The sequence below is a fragment of the Aspergillus chevalieri genome, chromosome 1, assembly GCF_016861735.1.
Source record: "Aspergillus chevalieri M1 DNA, chromosome 1, nearly complete sequence".
Taxonomy (NCBI): Eukaryota; Fungi; Ascomycota; class Eurotiomycetes; order Eurotiales; family Aspergillaceae; genus Aspergillus; species Aspergillus chevalieri.
The window spans coordinates 1,636,604-1,659,890 of NC_057362.1; the positions used below are offsets into that span (position 1 = coordinate 1,636,604).

The window sequence follows — 23,287 nt, forward strand, 5'->3', positions numbered from 1 at the left end:
ATTCTTTCTCATGATTTTTTTCTTTTTTTCGATATCAGATTTTTCTTCTCCTTTTCTTTACTTAAGAATTTCCTTTTGTGACGCTCATGGCATGATGTGGTCGGTTGGTTTGTTTCATTTTATTGGATTAGATCTACATAGCTTGTTTTTATATGATGTCCTCTTTTCGAATAGAGAAGACGTTTGCTTGTTTGGTTTGGCCTTTCTCGTGCAAGAAAGATACAATCACAATAACACAGATACACAAGAGACTGTTTCGGCTCTGGGTGATTCTATACAGAGTACATATATTTGACTTTAATTTTACTTTTGCACAATGGCTATGTTCAAAAGTATGTCCCGTACCACCCTGTAGATATACAAACCTAATACGTACACTGTACCCTAACTCATTTGATAACCCAGCCTTGGTAGACGTCAGTGCACACCCGAAATAGCAAACATGGTGTCATGATCTCCCCGTACCATTTCTATTAATAATGGAAGGCCTTGATCCTTGATTGTGGCGTCTGTGGGGTTGGTCTCGTGGCGGGGCTATGATGTCATGAATCTCGATATACAGCTGCTACGATAACAGAAGTGAGGAAATAGCTGGTATGCATGTCTATCTATAAATTGTATGTATGAATATATTTACACAAGTAAAAGCGACTCTTCAGCATCTGTCGGATGACATGACATTACACCGGGTATCCAAAAGAGACCTCCCCCCATCTCGAATGACTGGAAGAAACCCATAACCCCGAAACACGAACAAGTAAAGCAAGTGAAACAAAAAGAAAAAAAAAACGAAAACGCTCAAATGCCACCGACTCATTCGAAGGAGGGGGAAAACACGACGGATCATTTGTTCATGCAGGGCTTTTCTGGTTTTTTTCTGTTGTGTTTTTTCTTTCTGGAGTGGTTGAAAGTGCCTATTCACCGTCCACGGGGTTCATCCAACCACGCGCCATGTCGACCGCTTTGGTCCAGCGCTTGTACAGTCGCGCACTCTGGGCTTCGGAAATGTGCGGGGTAAAGGTTGTCCGGTTGGCACGGTCCATTTCCTTGAGTTCCGAGTAGTCCTTCCAGATGTCAATGGCGAATCCAGCCGCAATGGCGGCGCCCAGAGCCGTGGTTTCGTGCATCGAGGGACGTTGCACGGGCATTTGAATAAGATCGGCTTGGGTCTGTCAGACCGTTAGGTTAGTTGATCTGATCGTAGATGCAATGTAAGGTAAATGGGACGTGTGACATACCTGCATACAGATATCCGAGTTACTCATACCACCGTCCACGGCCAGATCGGCCAACTTATGCCCACTGTCCTTTTCCATCGCATCGAGAATGGCCTTTGTCTGGTAGCAAGCGGCTTCCATTGTCGCACGGGCAATGTGGCCGCGCTGAGTATGTTGTGTAATACCGACTATAGAGGTTAGTAGTGATACAAAATAGTCACAGAAGAAGAGAAACGTACAGATAGTTCCACGCGCATCATCAATCCAGTACGGGGCGAAGAGACCACTAAAGGCCGTGACAAAGACACAACCACCGCTGTCCGGAACGCTGCCAGCCAGATCACTGACCTTGCGCGAATCACGGAAGAAACCCAAGTTGTTCATCAGGAAGGAGACACCACTGCCGGCGACGGCAACGCTACCCTCGAGGGCATAGACAGGCTTGCGTTCCTTGCCCATCTGGAAACCGACTGTGGCGAGCAGACCATGGTTCGAGACGACGGGCTTGTCACCGACGTTGTAAAGCAAGAAACAACCGGTACCATAGGTGTTCTTGGCCATACCGGGTGTGAAGGCACAATGGCCAACCAGGGCGGAGGACTGGTCACCCATACAGCTAGTGATGGGGACACCGTCCAAGGGACCGGAGTGGACACAGCCAAAGCCATCGCGGTCGGAGGAAGGGATGATCTTGGGAAGACGGATCTTGTTGCGATCGATGCCAAAGAAGTTGAGGAGGCGGTCATCATAGTCAAGGGTCTCAAGGTTCATGAACATAGTCCGAGAGGCATTGCTGACGTCAGTGACTAGAAGGTTGCTCTCGGGACCGCCATTGAGGTTGTAGAGCAACCAGGTGTCTACGGTACCAAAAGCCAGACGGCCCTCATCGTAGGCCTTTTTGACTTCGGGCAGGTTTTCCAGCATCCAGACTAATGTAACAGAGGAGGGGTAGGTGGAGAGGGGCAATCCACAGAGCTTGACGAGATCTTCAGCCCCGGGCCTTTCCTTGAGCTCGCGAACGAGGTTCTTTGTTCGGGTATCGGGCCAAGCGATGGCATTATGCAAGGGCTCACCGGTTTCCCAATCCCAGCATAGTGTGGTCTCCCGCTGACTGGTAATCCCGATGGCTTCGATGTCGGAGGCGGAGTGACCCAGGGCGAGGAAGGTGTTCATGGCTTCTTCGATACAGGTGAAGACGGAGTCGACCATTTCGAGGGGATCCTGTTCATGCCAGCTATTGTCGTTAGTCGGATTTCTCTGTAATAACACCAGTAGTGAAAGAGACCTACCCAGGGAGCTCGTGGATCTGGTGGAATTCAACCTGATATTTGGCCACGGGCACACCAGTACAATCGAAGATGATAAAACGAGAGCTGGTGGTACCCTGGTCGATAGCACCGATGAAACGGTTTTTAAGATCATCGGGGCGACGGTTTTCATCTTGCAGTAGAGAGCGATTGCCGTCGTAGGTCTGGTAGGCGTGGATATCGACTTGGGGCTGGAGTTGTTGCTCTTCGAGAGCATTGTCGATTTCCGACATGTCAAAGGGGTTTCTCATTGTGAAGGTGCGTGTATAGAGAACCGAATATTACAAAAAGAGAGCAAAATGAGGAAGGAGAGCAAGAGGATGAGAGAGGGAGAGATAAAAAAAGAAGCGGTGATCACAAGTAGTAGACGTGGTAGGAGGAGGAATTTACGGATGCGGGCAAAGGGCACCGTGGAGAGAAGCCGAGTATCAAGGGGGTGGGAAATAATTGAATGGAAGATAGGAAGAAGGTGAAGAAGAAGAAAAGAAGAGGAGAGGAAGGGAGAAGAAAAAAAAGAAGGAAAAGCAGATATGATGACACGAACCCAATTGCGAGTGCGTGTGTCCTTGTTGAGTGCCCAGTCAAAAGATGGTCCCTCCAAACTGGGCCAGAGTGACGTACCAGTGACTGGAGATCGGAGTGAGGGTCGGGGGGGAACAACAACAGGGCAGTGGCTGTTGTACTCCTAGTCGTAGTGAAGAAATACAGAGATTTCTGGAATTATTTCGTAACTTCGGTGAATTTCGTGGATCCTGGCAGAGGCTCTTTTTTTGGTGCTTGGACTGGTACTGGTACTTTTTATGTATAGTGATGATAGGGACTATGAGATCACTGCGGCGGCGGCAATAGGTGTGTACCTAGGACAGACGGATGGAAGGACGGACGGGAGAAGGAGAGAAGAAAATGAGAGAACAAGAAGAAACAGCAGAGAGGAACACCGGATTTAAAGTAGACGCAGTAGACACGTACATGGAACATCCTACTACTTCTATTACTATGTACAGATACAGTGGGTGCGTGGGGGAATCATCGATTCTATCACTATCACTATTCCCACTACTGTCCTTGGCTCGCCTTTTTTTTTTTCCTGGTCATCTGACCCGGTCACCTTCGTCAGCACCAGCCCCTTTCCCCTTGCTTTTTAGTTTATAGAGATTATTACGAAGTACAGAGTAAATATTTGATATATGCTATGTGTGGTTTATATAGAATTGCTATCAAGATTGTAGAAAATTCTAGCTGGAATGAAACCCAGTAAAAGGACATGTACCGATACTTGTACAGGACAGGGTATCCCTGATTAGTTGGCGGTGGCACCGACTTGCCCACATGACATCGTCTGGACCCATCCACGGTTCTGGAGTACTGGGGTCGCGGAGTGTACAGAGTACAGAGTGCTTACAATCACAATTATAACAGACAGTTATAATACTATCTTTACCAGGATCAATTGAAAATACTCATTTGTAGACATCAACTTCTACAGGGTCTGATAGAGTATGCACAGAACTCCCTGGAACATGTATGCACAAGCCGATCAAGCACATGACTTCCCCGTTGGCCCTTACGGAGTGGTTCCTGGCCAGAATGCAAACCCAGGAGTCGATCTAGACCCGGCTATTTTACTTTTTTTCTTTCTTTTTTTCTGGTCATGAGCACCGATTTACGGAGATATTCTAGTGAATTGAGCTTAGTCCCGGGTGTTCGGGTCCAGTTGGTTGTCACGGGATCATTTACTTTTTCCCCTTCTGTTTTAACGCGTTTGTATTCACTTCTCTTTCGGTTGTTGTAATGTCAGGTACTCAATTCCTTGTTATCTCTTCCAATTGCTCGTAGGGATATTATTGGAATCCAATCCATCTTGGCACATTGAATCGCTCACATCTTTTACTCCTACTCCAACCCGCTTACCTGCTTTCCCGTATCGTAACCAGTTGGTCATCTGACAACGTTGATCTGCAAGTGGAGCTGTGCATACAAAATCTACATGCTTATTCCGGTTTTATTCAGTCAGGCAGAGGGATTCGGGGTCATCTGATAGACTGTGGAGTCTCCATTTATTGGCACTGGTCGAAGAGGTCCTGGCCAGTGCTTCTCTGGAGGACGGGTGATTGTTCGGAGGATGAGTTCGGGAAGGGGTTGGGGTTGGGTTGGCAGAATTACTATGGAAAGTTCCATTGAAGCTAGTGATTGCTTTGGCATTATGATTGTGCTATTATGTGCAATTGTGTACCAATCTGTACACATCTATTTTCTTATATCGCTGAAATGGCCAATGAAAGGCTGGCGAAATATATCTCCGTTACACTACACCATGATGTGGCATTGGCATCAACAAATGAAATTAGCGGCGGTCGATCGCATAATCTACAATTATCACACGCATGTCTTTTAAACTACAGAATCCACTTGTCTCAATGCAAATGCATGCCCTTACTCTTCCTCCTCCTGACCAAGCTCAGCCCGGCGGCGGGCCTCAGCCTCCTCCTTCTCCTTCTTCTGCAGGAACAGAAGAGCGTTGATCTTGTCCTTGATGCTGTGCTCCGAGGAGATGGTGTTGACGATCTGCTCACGGCCAATCAGAGTGGCCACGATGCTAGCGCCAACCACAAAGGTCAGTACAAACCGGTACATGCCGTACCACGAGGGAGCGTGGCCACGTGCCGCAGCACGGGCGTCGCTGTAGTACAGGAAGGTGAACGCAAGGAACTGGCTGATCAGTGCGTGCTCAACGGGGAGCAGCAGCAGAGTCGGCCAGGCCACGGCAGGTGCCACAACACCGGCCGCATAGCGCTTGTAGCCGACCTTGCCGCCATAGGCGGCCCACTCAAGTCCCCAGTGGATGGCTCCGAGGAACGAGAGGATCTAATCATGGTTCTAATGTCAATTGCTTGCTGTCCATAAAAGTTTCAACTTCAATGGGTCTACTCACCACAGCACCGTAGCCGACCTGGACAGGCTCGAGCAAGTGCAGCAACAACTCAGCGGTGTCACCGGAGAAGAGAAGACCGTCACCGGTGGTGTTGGCCCGGTTGATTTCGTACGAGAGGTAGACGGTCTGGAGAGAGGTAGCAAGGTAGGGGATCACACCAGCCATGCCGAGGTACATGGCCTCCTTGGGAACGCCCTCAAGGCTGAAGGTGTCCTTGATGACTTTCTGAAACATGGCCCGCGTCAGTTTAGGTAACTCAATGGAAACTTCAAGGTAGCAAGCTAACGTACCGCATCGGACTTCATACCAGCCATCATGTCGGGGTCCTCCTCTTCCGGGCTCTATACATATTAATCAGCGACTCACCCGCACCAAGGCGACAATGGCTTTCACTAACGTTACTGCTCCCGGAAGCAGAAGAAACGTGGCGGATAAGCGCAGTGGTCACAGGCTTGCGAGCAGCCAGGGCCATGGTGGGCGACGGCATCGGCCGAGCGGGATAACGCGCAGAGGACGTCAACTGCGCCTTGAACACATTGTTGGTGACAGTCGAGCGAGCCACCGAGGCATTGGAGCTCGAGAGGGCCCTGAGGGCAGAGCGAGCAGCGGCGGTTCTGTAGAGCATGGCGGGATTTGCTTCTGCTAGTTTTGAATGCCGAGTTAGAATTTCTGGAACGCTCGGAAAGGCATAAACAGCGGAAATAGAACCCGATCGACTTGGTAGAATATGAAGAAGGGGCACGGAGGATCATAAAAGATGTATCTTACCCAGCAATTGACTCGAGTAGGTACTCGTAGGAGTGGAGATTTTGTGGTCGAGGTCAAACGAATCCTGAGATCATTGCCGTGATAACTTGCTGAGGTGCGGTCATCAGCTGGATCGGGCGTACTGCAGACACCAACCACGCAGCTGCCCGCACGTGCTGTATTAAAGCCTAAGGCATAAAACTACCATATTATTCATACAATCCCAAGGCAACAAAGCCAAGACCCTGAATCAGGGTTGTTACCCTACAAGCAGGCGCTATTCCCCTCTTGGTCAACTCCCCAGGGGACCGACGTCACTTCCTGCCGCGCTCCCTCTTTCGGTGTCTCCCGTACCTCCTCTTCGCCCCCGATTATCTCGTCCGGTTGTTTTTGTTGGACAAATCCCAGGCAAGTCGCCAACAACAGCCTTTCGAATCTCATATCATCCAATTGGAGAGTGGTCGGGAACACATTACGCAATTGGGTAAGCTGCTTCAGTCTTGGTACCCAACCTCTGTTGCTTCCGTTTTGATCTCGTTATCTCTTTGGATATACCCTTTTCGTCCTTCCCCGGTCATCTATTTGGCATCCTTGTTTTTTCTCTGCTTTCAACCGTCATACATTTTGGATTGTCTATTTGGGTGCTGACAATCTGCATAGCTGACGTCTGTGGTCAATTTGCTGCATGGCTTTTGTTTCTCCGACCTGCGAGTGTGTCTAGAGCTCGCGTGGCCCCGCGAGGTGAGTAACACCTGCCCTTTTATCCCAACTCAACTTTCTCAACTTGGTACTAACTACTGCTTTCATGGACAGACAGGCACCATCGCTCATCAAATAACCCCGCTTTTGTCGATACACCGCCCTCGGACCTGGGTCACGGCCGCACCTCGACACCATGTTAGAGGGTTTGGTTGCCAATCTGCTCAACCGCTTTCTGGGAATCTACGTCAAGAACTTCGACGCTAAGCAACTTAATATTGGCATCTGGTCCGGTGATGTCAAACTGCGGAATCTGGAATTACGCCGCGAGGCTCTCGATCAATTACGCCTACCTCTGAACGTCGTAGAAGGTCATCTGGGAGAACTCACATTGTCGATCCCGTGGTCGAATCTGAGAGGGAAACCCGTCAGAGTCGATATCGAAGATGTATTCCTTCTCGCCGCCCCTAAAGAAGATGCCGACTACGATGCGGAGGAGGAGGAACGGAGGGCACAGGCTCTCAAAATGGAGAAGATCGAGAGTGCGGAGATTATCAAAGAACGGAACTCTGAAGGAATGAGTCAGGAAGAACAGCGCCGGAACCAGAGCTTTACCCAGAGTATGATTACGGCTGTTGTTGATAATCTGCAGATCTCGATCAAGAACGTCCATTTTCGCTACGAAGACTCGGTTGCCTCCCCCGGTCATCCGTTTTCTGTTGGAGTAACCCTCAAGGAGCTCAGTGCGGTCAGCACGGACGCGGAATGGAACCCCACCTTCATCCAGTCGACATCTAGCACCACCCATAAGCTAGCCGTCTTGGGTGCCTTGTCAGTCTATTGGAACACCGACTCAGAACTTCTAGGCACTGGCCGAGGTTCTGATATCGGCGCTGAAGCTCAGGGCACGAGCCATGCAGACCTGATGCAAAAACTCAAGGATGCTATTGACAATGACGAGGCCAACCAATTCATGCTTCGTCCGGTTAGCGGACGCGCTGGATTGGAATTGGACAAATCTGGAAAACACGACAGACCCGCAATTAAGACCAGACTTCTATTCGACGAGCTCGGTTTCGTCTTAGACGATCACCAGTACCGAGATGCACTGATGCTTGTGGACCTCTTCCATTACTACATTCGCCACCAAGAATACAAGAAGTACCAGCCCAAGTGTCGTCCGAAGGAGGACCCTCGAGCCTGGCTGAAATTTGCTGGCAATGCTGTGCTAAGCAAGATTCACGAGCGAAACCGGAGATGGTCTTGGGACTACATAAAAGAACGGAGGGACGACAGAATATCCTACATCCAGGTGTTCAAGAAGAAAAAGCGAGATGAACCTCTCTCTCTAGATGAATCTACAGAGTTAGAACGTTTGGAATTGAAGTACAGCTACGAAGACCTTCGGTTCTGGCGATCATTGGCAAGAAACCAACTGCGAAAGGAGAACGTTGGTGTCAAGAAGCCTGCTCGTCAGCAAACGTGGGGCGAATGGCTCTGGGGTACGAAGCAAGAGGAATCAGAGGATGCCTCCATGACAGAGGAACAACGACAGGAGCTATACAACGCCATCGACTGGGACGAGAAAAAAGCCATTGCCGAGAGCGTCGATGTGCCAAGGGAATGGGTCAAGTTCCAAGTCCATTCGGGCCTGAGGGCAGGAAGTTTCACGTTGAAACGTGACCCTCATGGCAAGGCAAACGAGATCATGAAGTTGGTGTTTGATGAATTCCGGGCCAACGCTCTACAACGTCCCGATTCATTCTTCGTGGATGTCGGACTGGGAGGTTTGAGGGTGTATGACGGAACAACCGAAGGCAGTCTTTACCCGCAAATCGTCAAGGTCAAAGACTCCGTCCCAGAATCGAACACTGGACCGCGTATCACTGATAACGATGAACTGGCTTCTGAAGAGAGCGTGGATGGCACTGAAGACGAAGAAAGCCTGTTCCGCTTCCAGCTTGAGAAGAACCCTCTTGAGAGTGACGCCGATTCTATAGTGAAGGTCAAGCTAAGGAGTATAGAAGTCATCTATAACCCCACATTCCTTGTTGAGGTCGTCAAATTCTTCGAACCTCCTGAACGTCACATGGAATCGATTGGAGCTATCTTGGACAGCGCAGGAGCCACGGTGCAAGAAATCCGGCAGCAAACTCGAGCTGGACTTGAATTTGCTTTGGAAGAGCACAAGAAGGTTGACGCCCAGTTTGATATTAACGCGCCTCTGATTATTGTCCCGGAAAGTATCACCCAGGAAAGTTCTCTTTGCTTGATCCTCGATGCCGGTCACATCAGTGTCAACAGCGAGCTGGTAGACCGGGAAACAATGAGAGATCTCCAATCCAAGCAGAAGCGTCAATACGATGAGGGAGACTACAAAGAGCTCGAACATTTGCTATACGACAGATTCTTGCTTAAGCTCGATTCGACCCAGGTCTTGATTGGCCCTGGTATCGACGCTACGAAGTCGCAGCTCGATTCCGGCGACACCTCCATGAACCTGCACATCATTGATCGGATAAACGTGGACTTCGTTATCGAATTGTGTATCGTGCCCAAGGTCACCGAACTGACCAGAACTCGAATTTCTGGACATCTTCCGGAATTGCACGCTTCGATCTCTGACGCCAAGTACAAGAGCCTGATGAAACTGATTGATATTGCCATCCCACGTTTTGACGATGACGAACAGAGTGTCGCGATCAGGCAAAAGAAAAAGGAGGAGAAAGCTTTTACTGGCAACCGAGCACGATCATCCTCTCTCCAAGCATCGAACCGGCAGCTGCCTGTTGTGGATGAGGATTCTGATGCCGAGTCCAAAGAAGAAAAGAAGCCCGATAAGAGCTTAGACAGACCATCCAACATCCATCGACGTGACTTTGAATTGAAGTTCACCGTTGGTCGTCTTCGTGGCTCCATGTTCCGATCCGATGCACAAGACTCACAACGTGACCGTCTTCTAGTCGAACTGGTCGCCGAAGGGTTTGAATTGGACTTCTACATGCGGCCGTATGATATGGTTGCGGAAGTAATTCTGAAGTCTCTTAGTGTCGATGACCACATCGAACAAAATGTTCCAGAGTTCAAGAGGATCATCTCCTCCAAGGGCTTCAATGCTGATGAGGACAAAGATCTCTTCCAGTTGAAATTTGTCCGTGTCAAGCCAGAGTCCCCCGAATTCGAATCAACGTACGAAGGTGTAGCGATGAACTTGGACATGTCCGTCTCCACTATAAACCTTGTGGTCACTAGGAAAACGCTCTTGACTCTTCTTGACTTTGTCCTGCTCACTTTCACGAACCCCGAACAACCCAGTAATCAAGCGCAGAAGGACCGGGCGGTGCAAGGTGATGCCGAAGTTGCTCAGAAGCGTCAACAAGCTGGCAAGATTCGCATCAAGGCGGACTTGAAGAGTATTGCTCTTATTCTCAACAATGATGGGGTCAGACTTGCTACCTTGAGTCTGAATACTGCTGATGTTGGGGTCTTCCTTGTGGGCCGTGCGATGCTCGTCCAATCCCGCATTGGAAGCCTGACACTGGTAGATGACATGAACACAGGCGCCCCGGAGGATTCTGACATCCGGCGGCTTTTGACTATCGAGGGAGACAACTTTGCGGATTTCAAGTACGAGACTTTCGACCCCGAGAGTGCAGACTACCCTGGTTATGATTCGGAAGTATTTTTGCGGTCTGGCTCGATCAAGATCAACTTCCTGGAGGATCCATACCGGAAAATCATTAACTTCCTGGTCAAGTTTGGCAAGATGCAGGCCATCTTCAATGCCGCTCGTCAGGCTGCAGCCAACCAAGCCAACCAAATGCAACAGAATGCCTCGCGTATGAGATTCGACGTCGTGGTGAAGACTCCGATCGTGGTCTTCCCAAGAGCCATGGTGAAAGATAACCGTTCGCAGGATACGATCACTGCGCATCTTGGAGAAATTTACGCCAAAAACACGTTCGTTCCCCTGGATGACGAGAAGGAAGATAGCCCTGCTGTCAATGTGATCTCCAGTGGTATCCGCAATATCCGTCTGACCTCCAAATTCAACTTTGACGATGGCGCAGTGGAAGAGCTTGAGATGATCCAGAAGGTCAACCTCGACTTCAGCATATGCTATCTTGAGCATCAACCGGACAATCCTCGTCCCGACATGGAGATCGAAGGTACTATGTCTCCCATCAACCTGCGCATCTCGCAAAACCAGTTCAAATTCCTGATGGAACTCTCGAAAACGGTGCCCGCTGCCTTCGCGACGGACATCGAACAGCAAGAGCTTGAGGCGATGGAAGCTCTTCCTTCGTCGGTGAAGAAGGAGGAAACTTCAAAGGCTTTGCAAAATGTCAAGAGTTCTGAAGAGACAGGAAATAAGAATGAGTCCACTCAGGAAACATGGGTGCGACTCGACATGGTCTTCAAGGTAGACAGTGTTGGCTTGGAACTTATACTTGGCAAAGACGACGAGCCAATTGGCAGTTTGGAAGATTCCAGCCTGTCGAAATTCTCTCTCAATGATACGCGGGTTCAGTTACGGATGTTGAATGACGGGTCATTGGAATCCGAACTTTTGATCCACTCACTCTCGATTCGTGATAACCGCAGCAACGACTCGAACAAGTTCAGGAAGATCATGTCCTTGATCAACAATGATGTTCAGCAGCAATTCATGGCGAGCCTCTCCATGTCTCCCGGGCCGGACAAGCATGTCATCGCAATGTTGACAATCGATAGCCCTCGCATCATCCTTGCTCTCGACTATCTTTTTGCGCTGCAGTCCTTCGCTAATTCAGCATTTGCGACTGAACAGCCTGCTGTTGAAGAAGATGGTGATGAGTCCCCGGACGAGTCAACTCCCAGATCCAGCGTCGGTGACAGCGCATATAACGACAGATCCGCGGTTGTGCCGTCGAATGGAAACGGCAGTGCACCAAATCCGGCTGGGCAATCAACTGTCTCATTCAGAGTCAATCTCGTCGATGCCCAGGTGATTATGCTCGCGAACCCTGCCATCAACCACACTGAGGCCATTGTTCTCGGAACGAAGCAAGTGCTCTTCTCGCACCAGAATGTCTCTACATTGCAGATCACCAAGGTCGGGATGTTCCTCTGCCGTATGGACAAGTTTGAAACCAGCAGGCTTCGGATTCTGGACGATTTCACGCTTGAGTTGTCTATGGATAGTCGCGGTCAGGAGAGAGGCTCGTCTCTTACTTCCATCGATGTCCACCTTGAGCCCTTGGTTCTCCGTCTTTCGCTCCGTGATATTTTGATGGCCACCCAGATTGTGAACAAGGCCTCTGAGATGACCACCAAGCCCTCGCAGGATATTGAAGGCAAAGAAATGAAGAAGATCTCAGACAGCAAAGGTGGGAGGCCGAGAAAGAGATCGGTTGGCAAGTCAGCATCTACCGCTACCAACAGGACACGGCGAGAGCCCAGTGAATCTGGTCACTCGTCCGGTCGAAGAATCGTCCCGCAACGCTCCGCTGTTCTCAAGCGAGAGGAATTGAAGGCGCAGATTGATGGTGTCAGAGTCATTCTTATTGGTGACTTGCATGATCTGCCGTTGCTTGACTGGAGTGTCAAGAAGTTCTCCGTAGATGTTCGTGACTGGTCGTCTGCGTTGAATGCCGATACAAGCTTCGATACCTTTGTCAACATCTACAATTTCTCCAAGTCGGCATGGGAGCCTCTCATTGAGCCATGGCAGTTGGGATTCCACATGGCGAGAGAAGTTGAGCCCGAAGTTCTCTCCATCGACACTTACTCTCACAAGACATTGGAACTTACCGTTACTTCTGCCACGATTGCTTTGGCGTCCAAGTCGTTCCAGATGCTCAACACGGATGAGGATGTTCTATCGAAACCAAGAGGAGCTGACGCACCGTACCGAATCCGCAACTACACTGGTTTCGATCTTCGCGTTTGGGCTGATGTCAGCGCTGACGACGATGGTCCAGCTGCTAAGCTTGTTGATGGCGAGGAATACCCTTGGAGATTCGAAGACTCGACCGCGGTTCGTGAGACCTTGGCTCCTGAAGGTCATGCCGGTCTTGTGGGAGTCAAGCTTGAGGGCAGTGGCTTCGAGAGCGTGGGCCGCATTCCTGTCGTGCGGGAAGGCGAAATTCTGTACAGCTTGAAGCCCAAGAAAGACGGTATTCTCCATAGGCTTCTCGTTGAGGTCAAGCTCGGTGCCGACAACGTCAAGTACATCACCTTCCGCTCGCCGCTTCTTATGGAAAACAACACGCAAATCCCCGTCGAGCTGGGCATCTACAGCCCGAATGACGGCCACCTGCTGAAGATCGAAAAGATTCTTCCTGGCGATGCCCGCCCTGCACCTGTTGGGGCAGCATATATGCATTCCGTCGTGGTTCGTCCTGACCAAGGTTTCGGATATGACTGGTCAAACGAGCAGCTGTACTGGAAGGATCTCTTGAAGCGGCCGACGCGGACAATCAAGTGCCTCAGCGAGAATGGACAGCAGTCTCCTCCGTTCTATTTCCAGATGCACGCCGCTTTCGATTCGAAGGACTCTTTGACGAGCGCCTACCCTTACATGCGGGTTAGGATCTTTGCTCCCGTTGAGATCCAAAACTTGCTTCCATACGACTTTAAGTATCGTATCTATGATAAAGATACCAAGAAAGACTGGACGAACTTCCTGCGCAAGGGTGGTGTCAGCCCGGTTCATGTTGTTGAGCTTTCTCATCTGCTGCTGCTCAGCATTGACCTGCAAGATACTGTCTTCAAGCAAAGCGAATTTGCCATTATTAATGGGAATGCCCAGGACTTCCGAAGAGAGCACACCCTGCCACTGAAAGACGACCGAGGCATCCAGCTGAAGTTGAAGCTTCACTACTTCAATGTGCCGGATAGCGGAGGTGCCTTCAAGGTTTCGATCTACAGTCCGTACCTGGTTTTGAATAAGACTGGTCTTCCCATGGAGATCCAAAGCAAGGCGTTCATGCAATCGGCACGGTCAGCAGCTGGGCAGGGCCTGAGGGCTGACGCGAGACATGGTGGCCGTACGCTTCCGTACATGTACTCTTACCCGACTGACGACCAGAAAAACCGGTCGATGATCAAGATCGGCGAATCCGCCTGGAGCAAGCCTCAAAGTTTTGAAGCTATTGGAAGTACTTTTGAAGTGATGTTGCCCGACCGGGCTGGTCGCTCAGAATTCCACTCGGGTGTGTCCGTCGCTGAAGGCGAAGGCAAATACAAGATGACCAAGGTCGTTACCATCTCGCCTCGTTTCATCCTGAAGAACAAGCTGAGTGAGGACCTCATGGTCCGCGAGCCTGGCTCGCCCAACGTTTTGACCATACAGAGTGGCGAGCTTCTCCCTCTTCACTTCCTGCGCCAGGTTGCGGAAAAGCAGCTCTGCCTGTGCTTCCCTGGAGTGAACAACCAGTGGTCGTCGCCGTTTAACATCGCTGATGTCGGAACCGTGCACGTGAAATTGGCCAAGGAGAACCAGCGGCAGAGATTGATCAAGGTTGATATTATCATGGAGGGTGCCACGCTCTTCTTGCATTTCAACATTGAGACTCGCAACTGGCCGTTCTCTATGCGGAATGAGAGTGATCTGGAATTCATCTTCTACCAAGCTGTATGTTCCCCGTTTCTGTCTTTAAATTTGGTTATGTGCCCTGACTGATATCTTTCTACAGAATCCAAATGTCGAAGATGACGAGGATGATCGGACAAGTGGCTGGCGACCAATTCGGTATCGTCTGCCGCCCCGAAGCATCATGCCTTACGCTTGGGACTACCCGGCCACGAAGAACAAGTCGCTTGTGGTGACAAGTAACGGCAAGGAAAGACATATCAAGCTTGCCGAGATCGGAAACTTGATCCCCATGAGGATACCCCCAACTCAATACGGTGAACCGCAGAGGATCATTGATATCAACATTGTTGCCGATGGCCCGACGCAGACGCTTGTCTTGTCGAACTTCAAGCAGTCGAAGAGTATGTACAGGCAGCAAAGGGGACAGTCTTCTCAAGCAAGCTTGAGCGCCGGTTTCGAGGTCAAAGAGTTGAACTCGGATGTCAATTTCAAGGCTCAGCTTCGTCTTGGCGGCATTGGTATTTCGTTGGTCAACCAGAACCTGAAGGAGCTCCTCTACCTCACCTTCCGTGAGATCGACATCAAGTACAGAGAGTCGAGGGTGTACCAGACTTTAAACACTACGATCAAGTGGATTCAAATCGACAACCAGCTTTATGGAGGAATCTTCCCCATCCTGCTGTACCCCAGTGTTGTCCCTAAGACTGGAAAGGAAATGGAGGCTCACCCTATCTTCCACGCCATGGTTACGCGCGTGAAGGACGACTCCTACGGTGTCCTATACATCAAGTATGCGACATTGCTCTTACAGCAGATGACGCTCGAACTTGACGAGGACTTTGTCTTAGCTCTGCTCGATTTCATCAAGGTGCCGGGTGCTTCCTGGGCTGAAGAACAAGAAGGAGCACTTTGCGACGAAGATCTCAGAATTCCGGAACCGCAGCACGAAGGCGGTGAGCAAGATGTGTACTTCGAACTTCTGCATTTGCAGCCCATGCAACTGGATATCTCCTTCATGCGTACGGAGCGCGTGAATGTCGAAGATACGATGCAGCCATCCAACCCGTTGATGTTCTTTGTCAATGTCATGACCATGTCGATTGGTAACATCAACGACGCACCTGTCCGGCTGAACGCCTTGATGCTGGAGAATGCCCGTGTTTCCTTTGGTGTCCTTGTCAGCAACATCCAACGGCACTATACCCAAGAATTCCTCCGTCAAGTCCACATCGTTCTTGGGTCTGCGGATTTCCTCGGAAACCCCGTTGGTCTGTTCAATAACGTCAGCTCTGGTGTTGCTGCCATTTTCTACGAGCCGTACCAAGGTCTCGTCATGACGGACAGGCCCCAGGAACTGGGTTACGGAATTGCCAAGGGAGCCACGAGCTTCGTCAAGAAATCCGTGTTTGGTTTCTCCGACAGTATGGCCAAGTTCACCGGAAGTATGTCCAAAGGTCTTGCGGCTGCTACCCTGGACAAGGAATTCCAAGACCAGCGCCGGATGTCGAAATCTCGGAACCGTCCGAAGCATGCGCTGTACGGTATCACTGCTGGTGGTAATGCGTTTGCCAACAGTTTGGCGAGTGGTATCGGAGGACTTGCGCGTCATCCGCTCCAAGGTGCTGAGAAGGAGGGATTGCAAGGTTTCTTCAAGGGTGTTGGAAAGGGTGTGCTTGGTTTGGCTACTAAGCCTGCCATTGGTGCTTTTGATCTTGCCTCAAGTAAGTGTCGCCAGTACAGATATAAAACATGTGCATTGATGCTAACCATGCAATAGACCTTGCTGAGGGTGTTCGGAACACAACTACAGTGTTTGATGCTGAAGGCTTGGACCGTGTCCGCTTGACCCGTTTCATCGGAACAGAGGGCATTGTACGACCATACTCTCAACGCGAAGCTTTGGGTCAGTTTTGGCTCAAAACTACCGATGACGGCAAATATTTCAACCAAGACTACATTGCGCATCTGGAGCTTCCGGGTCGAGACATGCTGGTCATGTTGACTTACGACCGTATCATGCTCGTCCGCACCAAGCGTCTCCGAAGCGAATGGGATATCCGATTGACTGATATCCAAACAATCTCCAAGGAGCGGACTGGAATGAGTATCACACTTAAGGGTGGTGCCAATGGTCCATTCATCCCGGTGCAAGATGAGAGTTCGAGGAATTGGCTGTACAGGCAGATTGGAATTGGTGAGTTTCTATCGCGATTATCGTTCTCAGAATTCGAAGCTAATGCTCTCGCAGCGGTGAATGCGTTCAACGAACGGTACAACACGAGGGGTTGAGTTGTACACGATGATCTCATCTCTTTAATGATGTTACGCTGAAAAATGAAGGACAAGTCATGATTCTGGGGTAGTTAATGAAAAGGAACCCCCACAAAAAAAAAAAAAAAGAACGCATTAGTTTATAACTTGTGGAGCATACGACCAAACGACTCGAGTACATAGATGTTGCAGCTTTATGTTATTGAGCTTTGTTGTTTGTTTGTACATAGATACTGCATTCGCTAATCACTACTATTTTGTTCGATGCTTTCATACCTATGAATTTTCTTGTGCTTGGTCTGAGTTGGGTTTCATGAGTGTATATTCAAGCAGCCATGATACTTTTGCTGCCCACTGTCCCGCGACAGATTTGTTCCTGCGAGTGTATATCAATGGGCAAGCTTGCCAGATCTTTGCTAATGCCAAATGCTTGCTTCCGCGATGGCAGCGGAAGTTTAGTCGTTCTGGCGGCCAAACCTGTTCGGGGTGTCTACCTTAGACTAAATTGTGTCGCAAATATGCGTTGACGAGAACTGGAAACAATAGCCATGATTCTCACCGTGACTTATTAACAGGACATGGACCGAAGGTAAGGATGATGCCATGGTAGTGCAAGCCTTTGTCCACTTCGATTTGACTGGGTCCAACCAAATTTGCCAGCTATGTTAGGAAATTGAGGGAAGATCAACGGTTTTCTTAATTGCGCGAGGCCAATAGAGATTGATTTCGCCTGTGCTGATTCTTTCTGGTGGATCTGTTATCAATGCATCATGGTTGACTAGATATCATAATATCGTCGATGTAAACCAGCACAAACTTGCACTTCGATAGAAGCCATTATAAGTATAGACCTTTGTAGCAATACTCGATGAGGTTCTTGGATCACTGGCGCATAAATAACCGACCATTGGATGAATCAACGGATGCGAATGCCTTAGGATCTCAAACCATCCAGGGAAGAAGTGGTTTATCACTTCCGCATCCACGGCATTTGTATATCATCAAGTAAGATTGTAGGTCTCTCAAAGCATGATGGATTAAATCGATGTATCGTCTGCGGAACACTTCGTCCAACACACTGTCTTTGGAAGAAACTGCATGAGCCGATCAACATACACGAGATGCCTAGATAATTCTGGTAGGAGTGGCCATCATCGATCAGCAATATCAAACTGCTCGTTGCGTAAAAAAAGTGAGCGCGGAGAGGCTCGCGAAACCGGTACAAGTGTCAGTGTGCTTATGGCCGTTATGTGACAGACTGAAAGCTTGGATCAAGTCCATGCTTCGTGGATCACGACACAGCTTCTGCATCTGTTGTTAGCGGTTTCAGAGGAGAAAAGGTGGAACATATAGTAGCTTACCAGTAGTCCGTAATCGAAATTCTGAGCTCTTGAGTTAGATGACTTTCTCGATAGTAAGTTGCTGCAAATCATACCCGAGTGGAGTTTTCATAGTAACCACTTTATATCGGATGATCCCAGCGGATTCTGTTCTATTCATAAATATAATTGATTGTTTATTGTCGTTCGGAAACAATTCCGTACTTGGGGAGAATGTAAAATGCACGACAAACAATCCTCAGTTCCTTTTCCCTGAATGGAAGGCCAGTGGCACGCAGTAGAGGAAGGTTGACAGCCACGTTCATCTTGACAGTGGAAATGTGGTTAGCGAGACAAACCAATAACATTTTCCAAGAAAAAAATGCTTCTGGAATGCGCACAAGTGTGTTGAATTGCAATCTGGTGTCTGCTCATGCACTCGACGGGTGTCAACATAAAAGACGGAGAGGCCGTCTGCAAACATCGTCACGCGGCGCTCAATTGAGCCAGTGATAAAAATTAAATATTTTTAGGCCAAGATGGGTGCTGCATTTTGCGGCACCTCGCTATTTGGCATTCTTGATGAACATGGCGTTGATGGTGTTGAGATGGTGTCCCTCTACACGAAGGACACCATCTCGACACCACATAGATACGTGTCCTTCCATGCTTGTACTCGATGAGTGCAATTATGCGCCTAGCTAGACCTACAAAGACCCATCCACCATTGCAACATAACCATTCGGGAATTTCATCTGATGCTGACCTATGGTTCCATGGTAAATGAAGCGTCCACAAGTATATCATGATTTCCTGGAAGAGCCAAGATGAGCCGGAACCACTAGCCTGCATATCGCGCGTCATTGATTACCAACACTCTTACTTTACAGTGCAGCTTCTTGAGCCTTATCATGAATATATGGTATCGTGCGTTAGGAGTCGAGTCAAGCATATGACTCTGTGACATATATCTCCATCTGAGAGGCATTCATCACTTTCCTTTCATTATCCAAGGAGGCATTGGTGAACTTGTTTATTGATGGGAACTGCTAGATTGGATGCACATCCGATACAGAAAGACGCGGGATTTCCAAGTTGCAAATTCGCCATGGAGAGAGAAGGAGGAGAGAGCAAGCTGGAGCGAAAGTGAGAGGCAACGACTGAATTGGTTTTATTTGAGCTATCTAGTCAAAAGGCGATTATTTTCCCATTCACTGATTGTAGGGTTTGATGCTGGTCGATATATATTTACTTCACAGTTCACAAATTTCAATATCCAACCACAATCATTATTTTCCAGTACGACCGGTTTTGGTAGCCTCAGCAATTATTTGATTTTGCTACTGGCCCCTAACTTGCTTCGAAGAGTGATGTTGCTAACGTGCGGAAATAGTCCGATAATCACTCCGAAATTGATACGAATTAGTCAGGTTCTCTGCGGGGTATTGCTATGAGCGGGTGCTATAAAACAGGCACATAGCATTTATAGCAATTCTTGGTTGAATTTCTATCCAAACTAACGATAAACACAGAATGGCACCCAATTGGACGCGACTGATCCGGTTCATCGCCGAAGAAGATGGCCAGGTCCACCTGGGCGAGGTGGACACCAACCAAGATGTCGGTCTCGCATTGTTCAACAAGGAGAAAGTTACGGCGAAACTGGTGACCGGGTCTATCTTCGATGGCACAGTGACGGCTAAGCGGTTGCAGGTTGCCCAGGTAGGTCTTCAAACGATATCTGGACTCATCGCTTTTACTAAGCACGTGTTCAGCTTCTCTCCCCTATCGAGATGGAAAATGTCCCCATCATCCGTTGCATGGGTCTCAACTACCGCGACCACGCCCGGGAGGCCAACATGCCCATCCCAGATGTGCCCGTGCTCTTTATCAAGCCCCGGACCGCACTGAACGGTCCCTACCCGGCTAAGATCAATGTACCCAAGATCGCCCAGGATGGGTCCAGTGATTATGAGGCCGAGTTGTCGTTTATTATCGGGAAGTCCGGTCGTGACATTCCTGAGTCCGAAGCCATGAATCATGTTCTGGGCTTTACTGCGAGTAATGATGTTAGCGCTCGTACGCAGCAGTTTAAGAACAGCCAGTGGAGTTTTTCGAAGGGTACGTGGATATCCGAGACATAAGACCTTGGACGCCGCTAAATGAATGATATAGGCTTTGATGGTTCCTGCCCACTGGGCCCAGTGCTGGTGGCCCCGTCGGTTATTGATCCGTATAAGCTTGATATCAAGGCGATTCACAACGGATCAGTTGTACAGGACTCGAACACCCGGTAGGTGCAATGTATGCTTATTACTCACAATCCGAAGCTAATGGTGAAACAGTGAAATGATTTTCGATATCCCCAAGACCATATCGTTTTTGTCACAAGGAACGACCTTGGAAAGAGGAACGGTAATCATGACCGGTACAGGCCCTGGAATTGGCGCTATGCGCGATCCCAAGGTTGTCTTGAAAGATGGTGATGATATGCGCGTCGCGATTGAAAACATTGGGACTCTGGTGAACAAGGTCTACTATGAATAGTTTTGTACATAGCATGTATATGCATAGATGGTAGACTCGTCGGACAGACTTCGGACGAATAGCAAAAGCGGTAAAATACAAACTTCAGCGCGGATCATGTGAGACACGGGGAAAATGCGGGGATATCTGCTTGTATACCTGTCGATCTGTCTTTTCCGTCTTGCCAATATATACTCTCACCACCTAAGAGACACAGGATGGTCCAATGGCACGGTACTCGTTCATCCATTTCCTGTCGCTCATGTCGTAGCCGTAAAGTGAAATGGTATGTTATCAGCCATGGGGGAAGTTGAAGACAGCACTGACCACCTTAGTGACCGGAAACTTCCTAATTGTCTAGTATGCGAGAAGACATCCCAGGATTGCTCATATCCCGCAGGACCATTGAAGCCAGGTCCGAAAATAGGCTCTCTGCGCCAACGGAAGCGTTCCTTGGATGAAAATGACAAAGACGATGGCGAGGGAGAGAAACATACCACAAGACCCAGGCTGGGGTTTGAAAATGAAAATATAGCTCTTGCTCTTGACTCTTCTAGTACCAGCCTCTATGAAGAACGGGATGTGTCTTTGTTGGCTGAGAGTCACGACGCCCCGGCGACGGTGGAGGGAAAAGTACCTGACCTCGCTTTTATTCTGCATCCATCGCATGAAAGTCCGGGGTCAAACAGGGAACCGGCTTCTGAGCAACATATATGCGAAAATACCCAGCAGAATTCCTCCTTGGAAAAAGCCTGCTCTGTGCTAGGATTGAGGTGGATGGAGGTGGAAAAGTTGTGAGTGCGTTCGGAACAATTGCAAGTGCGAAGCTTTCTGTGCTGAACGAAATCAGAATCGAGGTATATTTCGACAATATGGTTGCTATCAACCTATTTCATCGACCTGGCTTCCATGAAAAGCTAAGTCGTATAACGTCTTCAACAGAGGCTACTGCCTTGCTGGCCGCCATGATATCCTTTGCTGTGCGGTTTCAGTCATCAGAAGACGGAGAAATCCAGAGCGAGAAAGACACACATAGACGAGCAGCAAGTTTCCTAGACCTGGCCTCGAAGTATAATGACGACACACTGAGAGACTGTGGCGATAATACACCGTCATTATGTCTGCTCCAGTCATTTATCCTTGTCTCTCATAGTCAATTGACGCAGGGTGTTCTGGGAAGAGCATGGCGGACGCTAGGGACGTGTGTCCGGTTAGCATATGAAACGAACCTGCATCTTGTCGATGCTCGCGGCGCCGAATATGCCTTGAATAGCAAGCGATGGTATGAAGACGAAGAGAAGCGCCGTGCTTGGTGGGCTATCTGGGAAATGGATGTTTTCGCCACGACTATCCGGCGAACACCTACAGCTGTAGACTGGTCTCAGCTGGAGACTTTGCTGCCAGTGGATGATGAGCATTGGTTCGAGCGCAAGCCTACACAAAGCTGCTTTCTGCAACAAGACCCGATTCTTCGATGGAAAGCTCTCGCAAATAGCGGAAGTCAATCGCCCAAGGCGTGGTTTATTGTTATAAACTCACTGATGAAAGAGGCTCAACGAATATCCAGTCCTAGGGGTATTCCAAATGGAAATGGACCATCTTCGGACCGGATGGACGAAGCTCGTCAGCGACTCGAGGTCATTGCCAATGCCGTACACTGCTTTCAGTTAGCCCTTCCGAGCCATCTCAAGTACCAGCAGCAACATCTGGGCTTTGAAGCTCGTGTTCACGGCAAGGCTTTGCCCTTGCGACAGACACATTGCTCCATTTACAATATCTACATGATGACTCAACTGGCAAGGCTCATGATCTACCGCTATGATGTCTTCAAAGGCCGGTTTCGTGTAGCGCTTCCTACTCGTGACTCTGATGTTAACCGTGAAACTTCCGACATACATGCAAAAGGGAAGACAGAGCGCCTAGCCGTTAATGAATACTTTGAAGCTGCCGATGACATGCTCACTATCATCCATCGCAGCAGCGACGACCATATCCGGTACATAAACCCCTTCCTGTCAAACACCATCTGGCTGGCATCGGCTGTACACTTGATGCGTAGTCAACTTTGCAGATCGGGGGCGGTTAAGTCCGCTGTAAAGTCCAGGTATGAGGTTTTGCACCTGACTTACAAGAGGTGTGTGAGATTCTGGGGCATGAATACGGCAGTGCAGCAAAATTTGGAGACGCTCGAGGAGCAATTAGAGATATGGCAGCAGTCCAAGAAGCGATGCAGCAACCAAGAACAGAATATCACGTCTTCACCGGCTTGTCGTGAGGAACGCTCGGCTCAAAGCGCGAGCCTTGACTATCGTCCTGTCCTATCTGTACCAAACACAAACGAGATAAACACGCCAATCAATCCAACACAATCACTAAGCAACAGCTTCTATGCAACCGACTGGCAAACTGATATACCGGGAGACATACGAAATACATCAGCGCTTGATATATCATCTGTACCATCGGCAGACGCCCAGTTCATCACAGATCAAATGATCCCGTCTGCTACGCTGATCGACCCTATGTTCCTGTTTGGGAGTACGCAATCACAAGGACCGTGGATTGAGAATAGTAGAGCGATGGATGAGGAGCTTGATATTGATTGGAGGTATTTGCAGTTGCCTAATGAATTGCCGGATGCTCCATTCTAGACAATCGCTGTACAATCTGAATTATTAATGAGACATGAT

At 49.1% G+C, this 23,287-nt stretch overlaps 5 protein-coding genes across 5 annotated transcripts; 3 read left to right on the forward strand and 2 right to left on the reverse strand.

Moving 5' to 3' along the window:
- Nucleotides 1–914: 914 nt before the first annotated feature.
- On the reverse strand, nucleotides 915–2,775 carry GUT1 (glycerol kinase; the record flags this gene model as incomplete). The annotated part of the gene is made up of 4 exons (XM_043280941.1): nucleotides 915–1,169; nucleotides 1,239–1,405; nucleotides 1,457–2,451; nucleotides 2,507–2,775. The coding sequence occupies 4 exons, from the start codon at nucleotides 2,773–2,775 to the stop codon at nucleotides 915–917; spliced, it is 1,686 nt and encodes a 561-aa protein (XP_043131708.1).
- Nucleotides 2,776–4,957: 2,182 nt separating this feature from the next.
- Nucleotides 4,958–6,081, reverse strand: ACHE_10589A (DUF3429 domain-containing protein; the record flags this gene model as incomplete). The annotated part of the gene is made up of 4 exons (XM_043280952.1): nucleotides 4,958–5,389; nucleotides 5,457–5,681; nucleotides 5,747–5,797; nucleotides 5,854–6,081. 4 exons carry the CDS (start codon nucleotides 6,079–6,081, stop codon nucleotides 4,958–4,960), a joined length of 936 nt encoding a protein of 311 aa, XP_043131709.1.
- A 1,017-nt stretch (nucleotides 6,082–7,098) lies between these two features.
- On the forward strand, nucleotides 7,099–16,770 carry ACHE_10590S (membrane morphogenesis protein VPS13; the record flags this gene model as incomplete). The annotated part of the gene is made up of 4 exons (XM_043280964.1): nucleotides 7,099–14,520; nucleotides 14,582–16,202; nucleotides 16,259–16,675; nucleotides 16,730–16,770. The coding sequence occupies 4 exons, from the start codon at nucleotides 7,099–7,101 to the stop codon at nucleotides 16,768–16,770; spliced, it is 9,501 nt and encodes a 3,166-aa protein (XP_043131710.1).
- Nucleotides 16,771–19,604: 2,834 nt separating this feature from the next.
- On the forward strand, nucleotides 19,605–20,618 carry ACHE_10591S (fumarylacetoacetate hydrolase family protein; the record flags this gene model as incomplete). Its single annotated transcript, XM_043280975.1, has 4 exons — nucleotides 19,605–19,793; nucleotides 19,847–20,192; nucleotides 20,247–20,364; nucleotides 20,417–20,618. The coding sequence occupies 4 exons, from the start codon at nucleotides 19,605–19,607 to the stop codon at nucleotides 20,616–20,618; spliced, it is 855 nt and encodes a 284-aa protein (XP_043131711.1).
- An 851-nt stretch (nucleotides 20,619–21,469) lies between these two features.
- Nucleotides 21,470–23,248, forward strand: ACHE_10592S (fungal specific transcription factor domain-containing protein; the record flags this gene model as incomplete). Its single annotated transcript, XM_043280986.1, has 1 exon — nucleotides 21,470–23,248. The coding sequence occupies one exon, from the start codon at nucleotides 21,470–21,472 to the stop codon at nucleotides 23,246–23,248; it is 1,779 nt and encodes a 592-aa protein (XP_043131712.1).
- Between the last annotated feature and the right edge of the window lie 39 nt (nucleotides 23,249–23,287).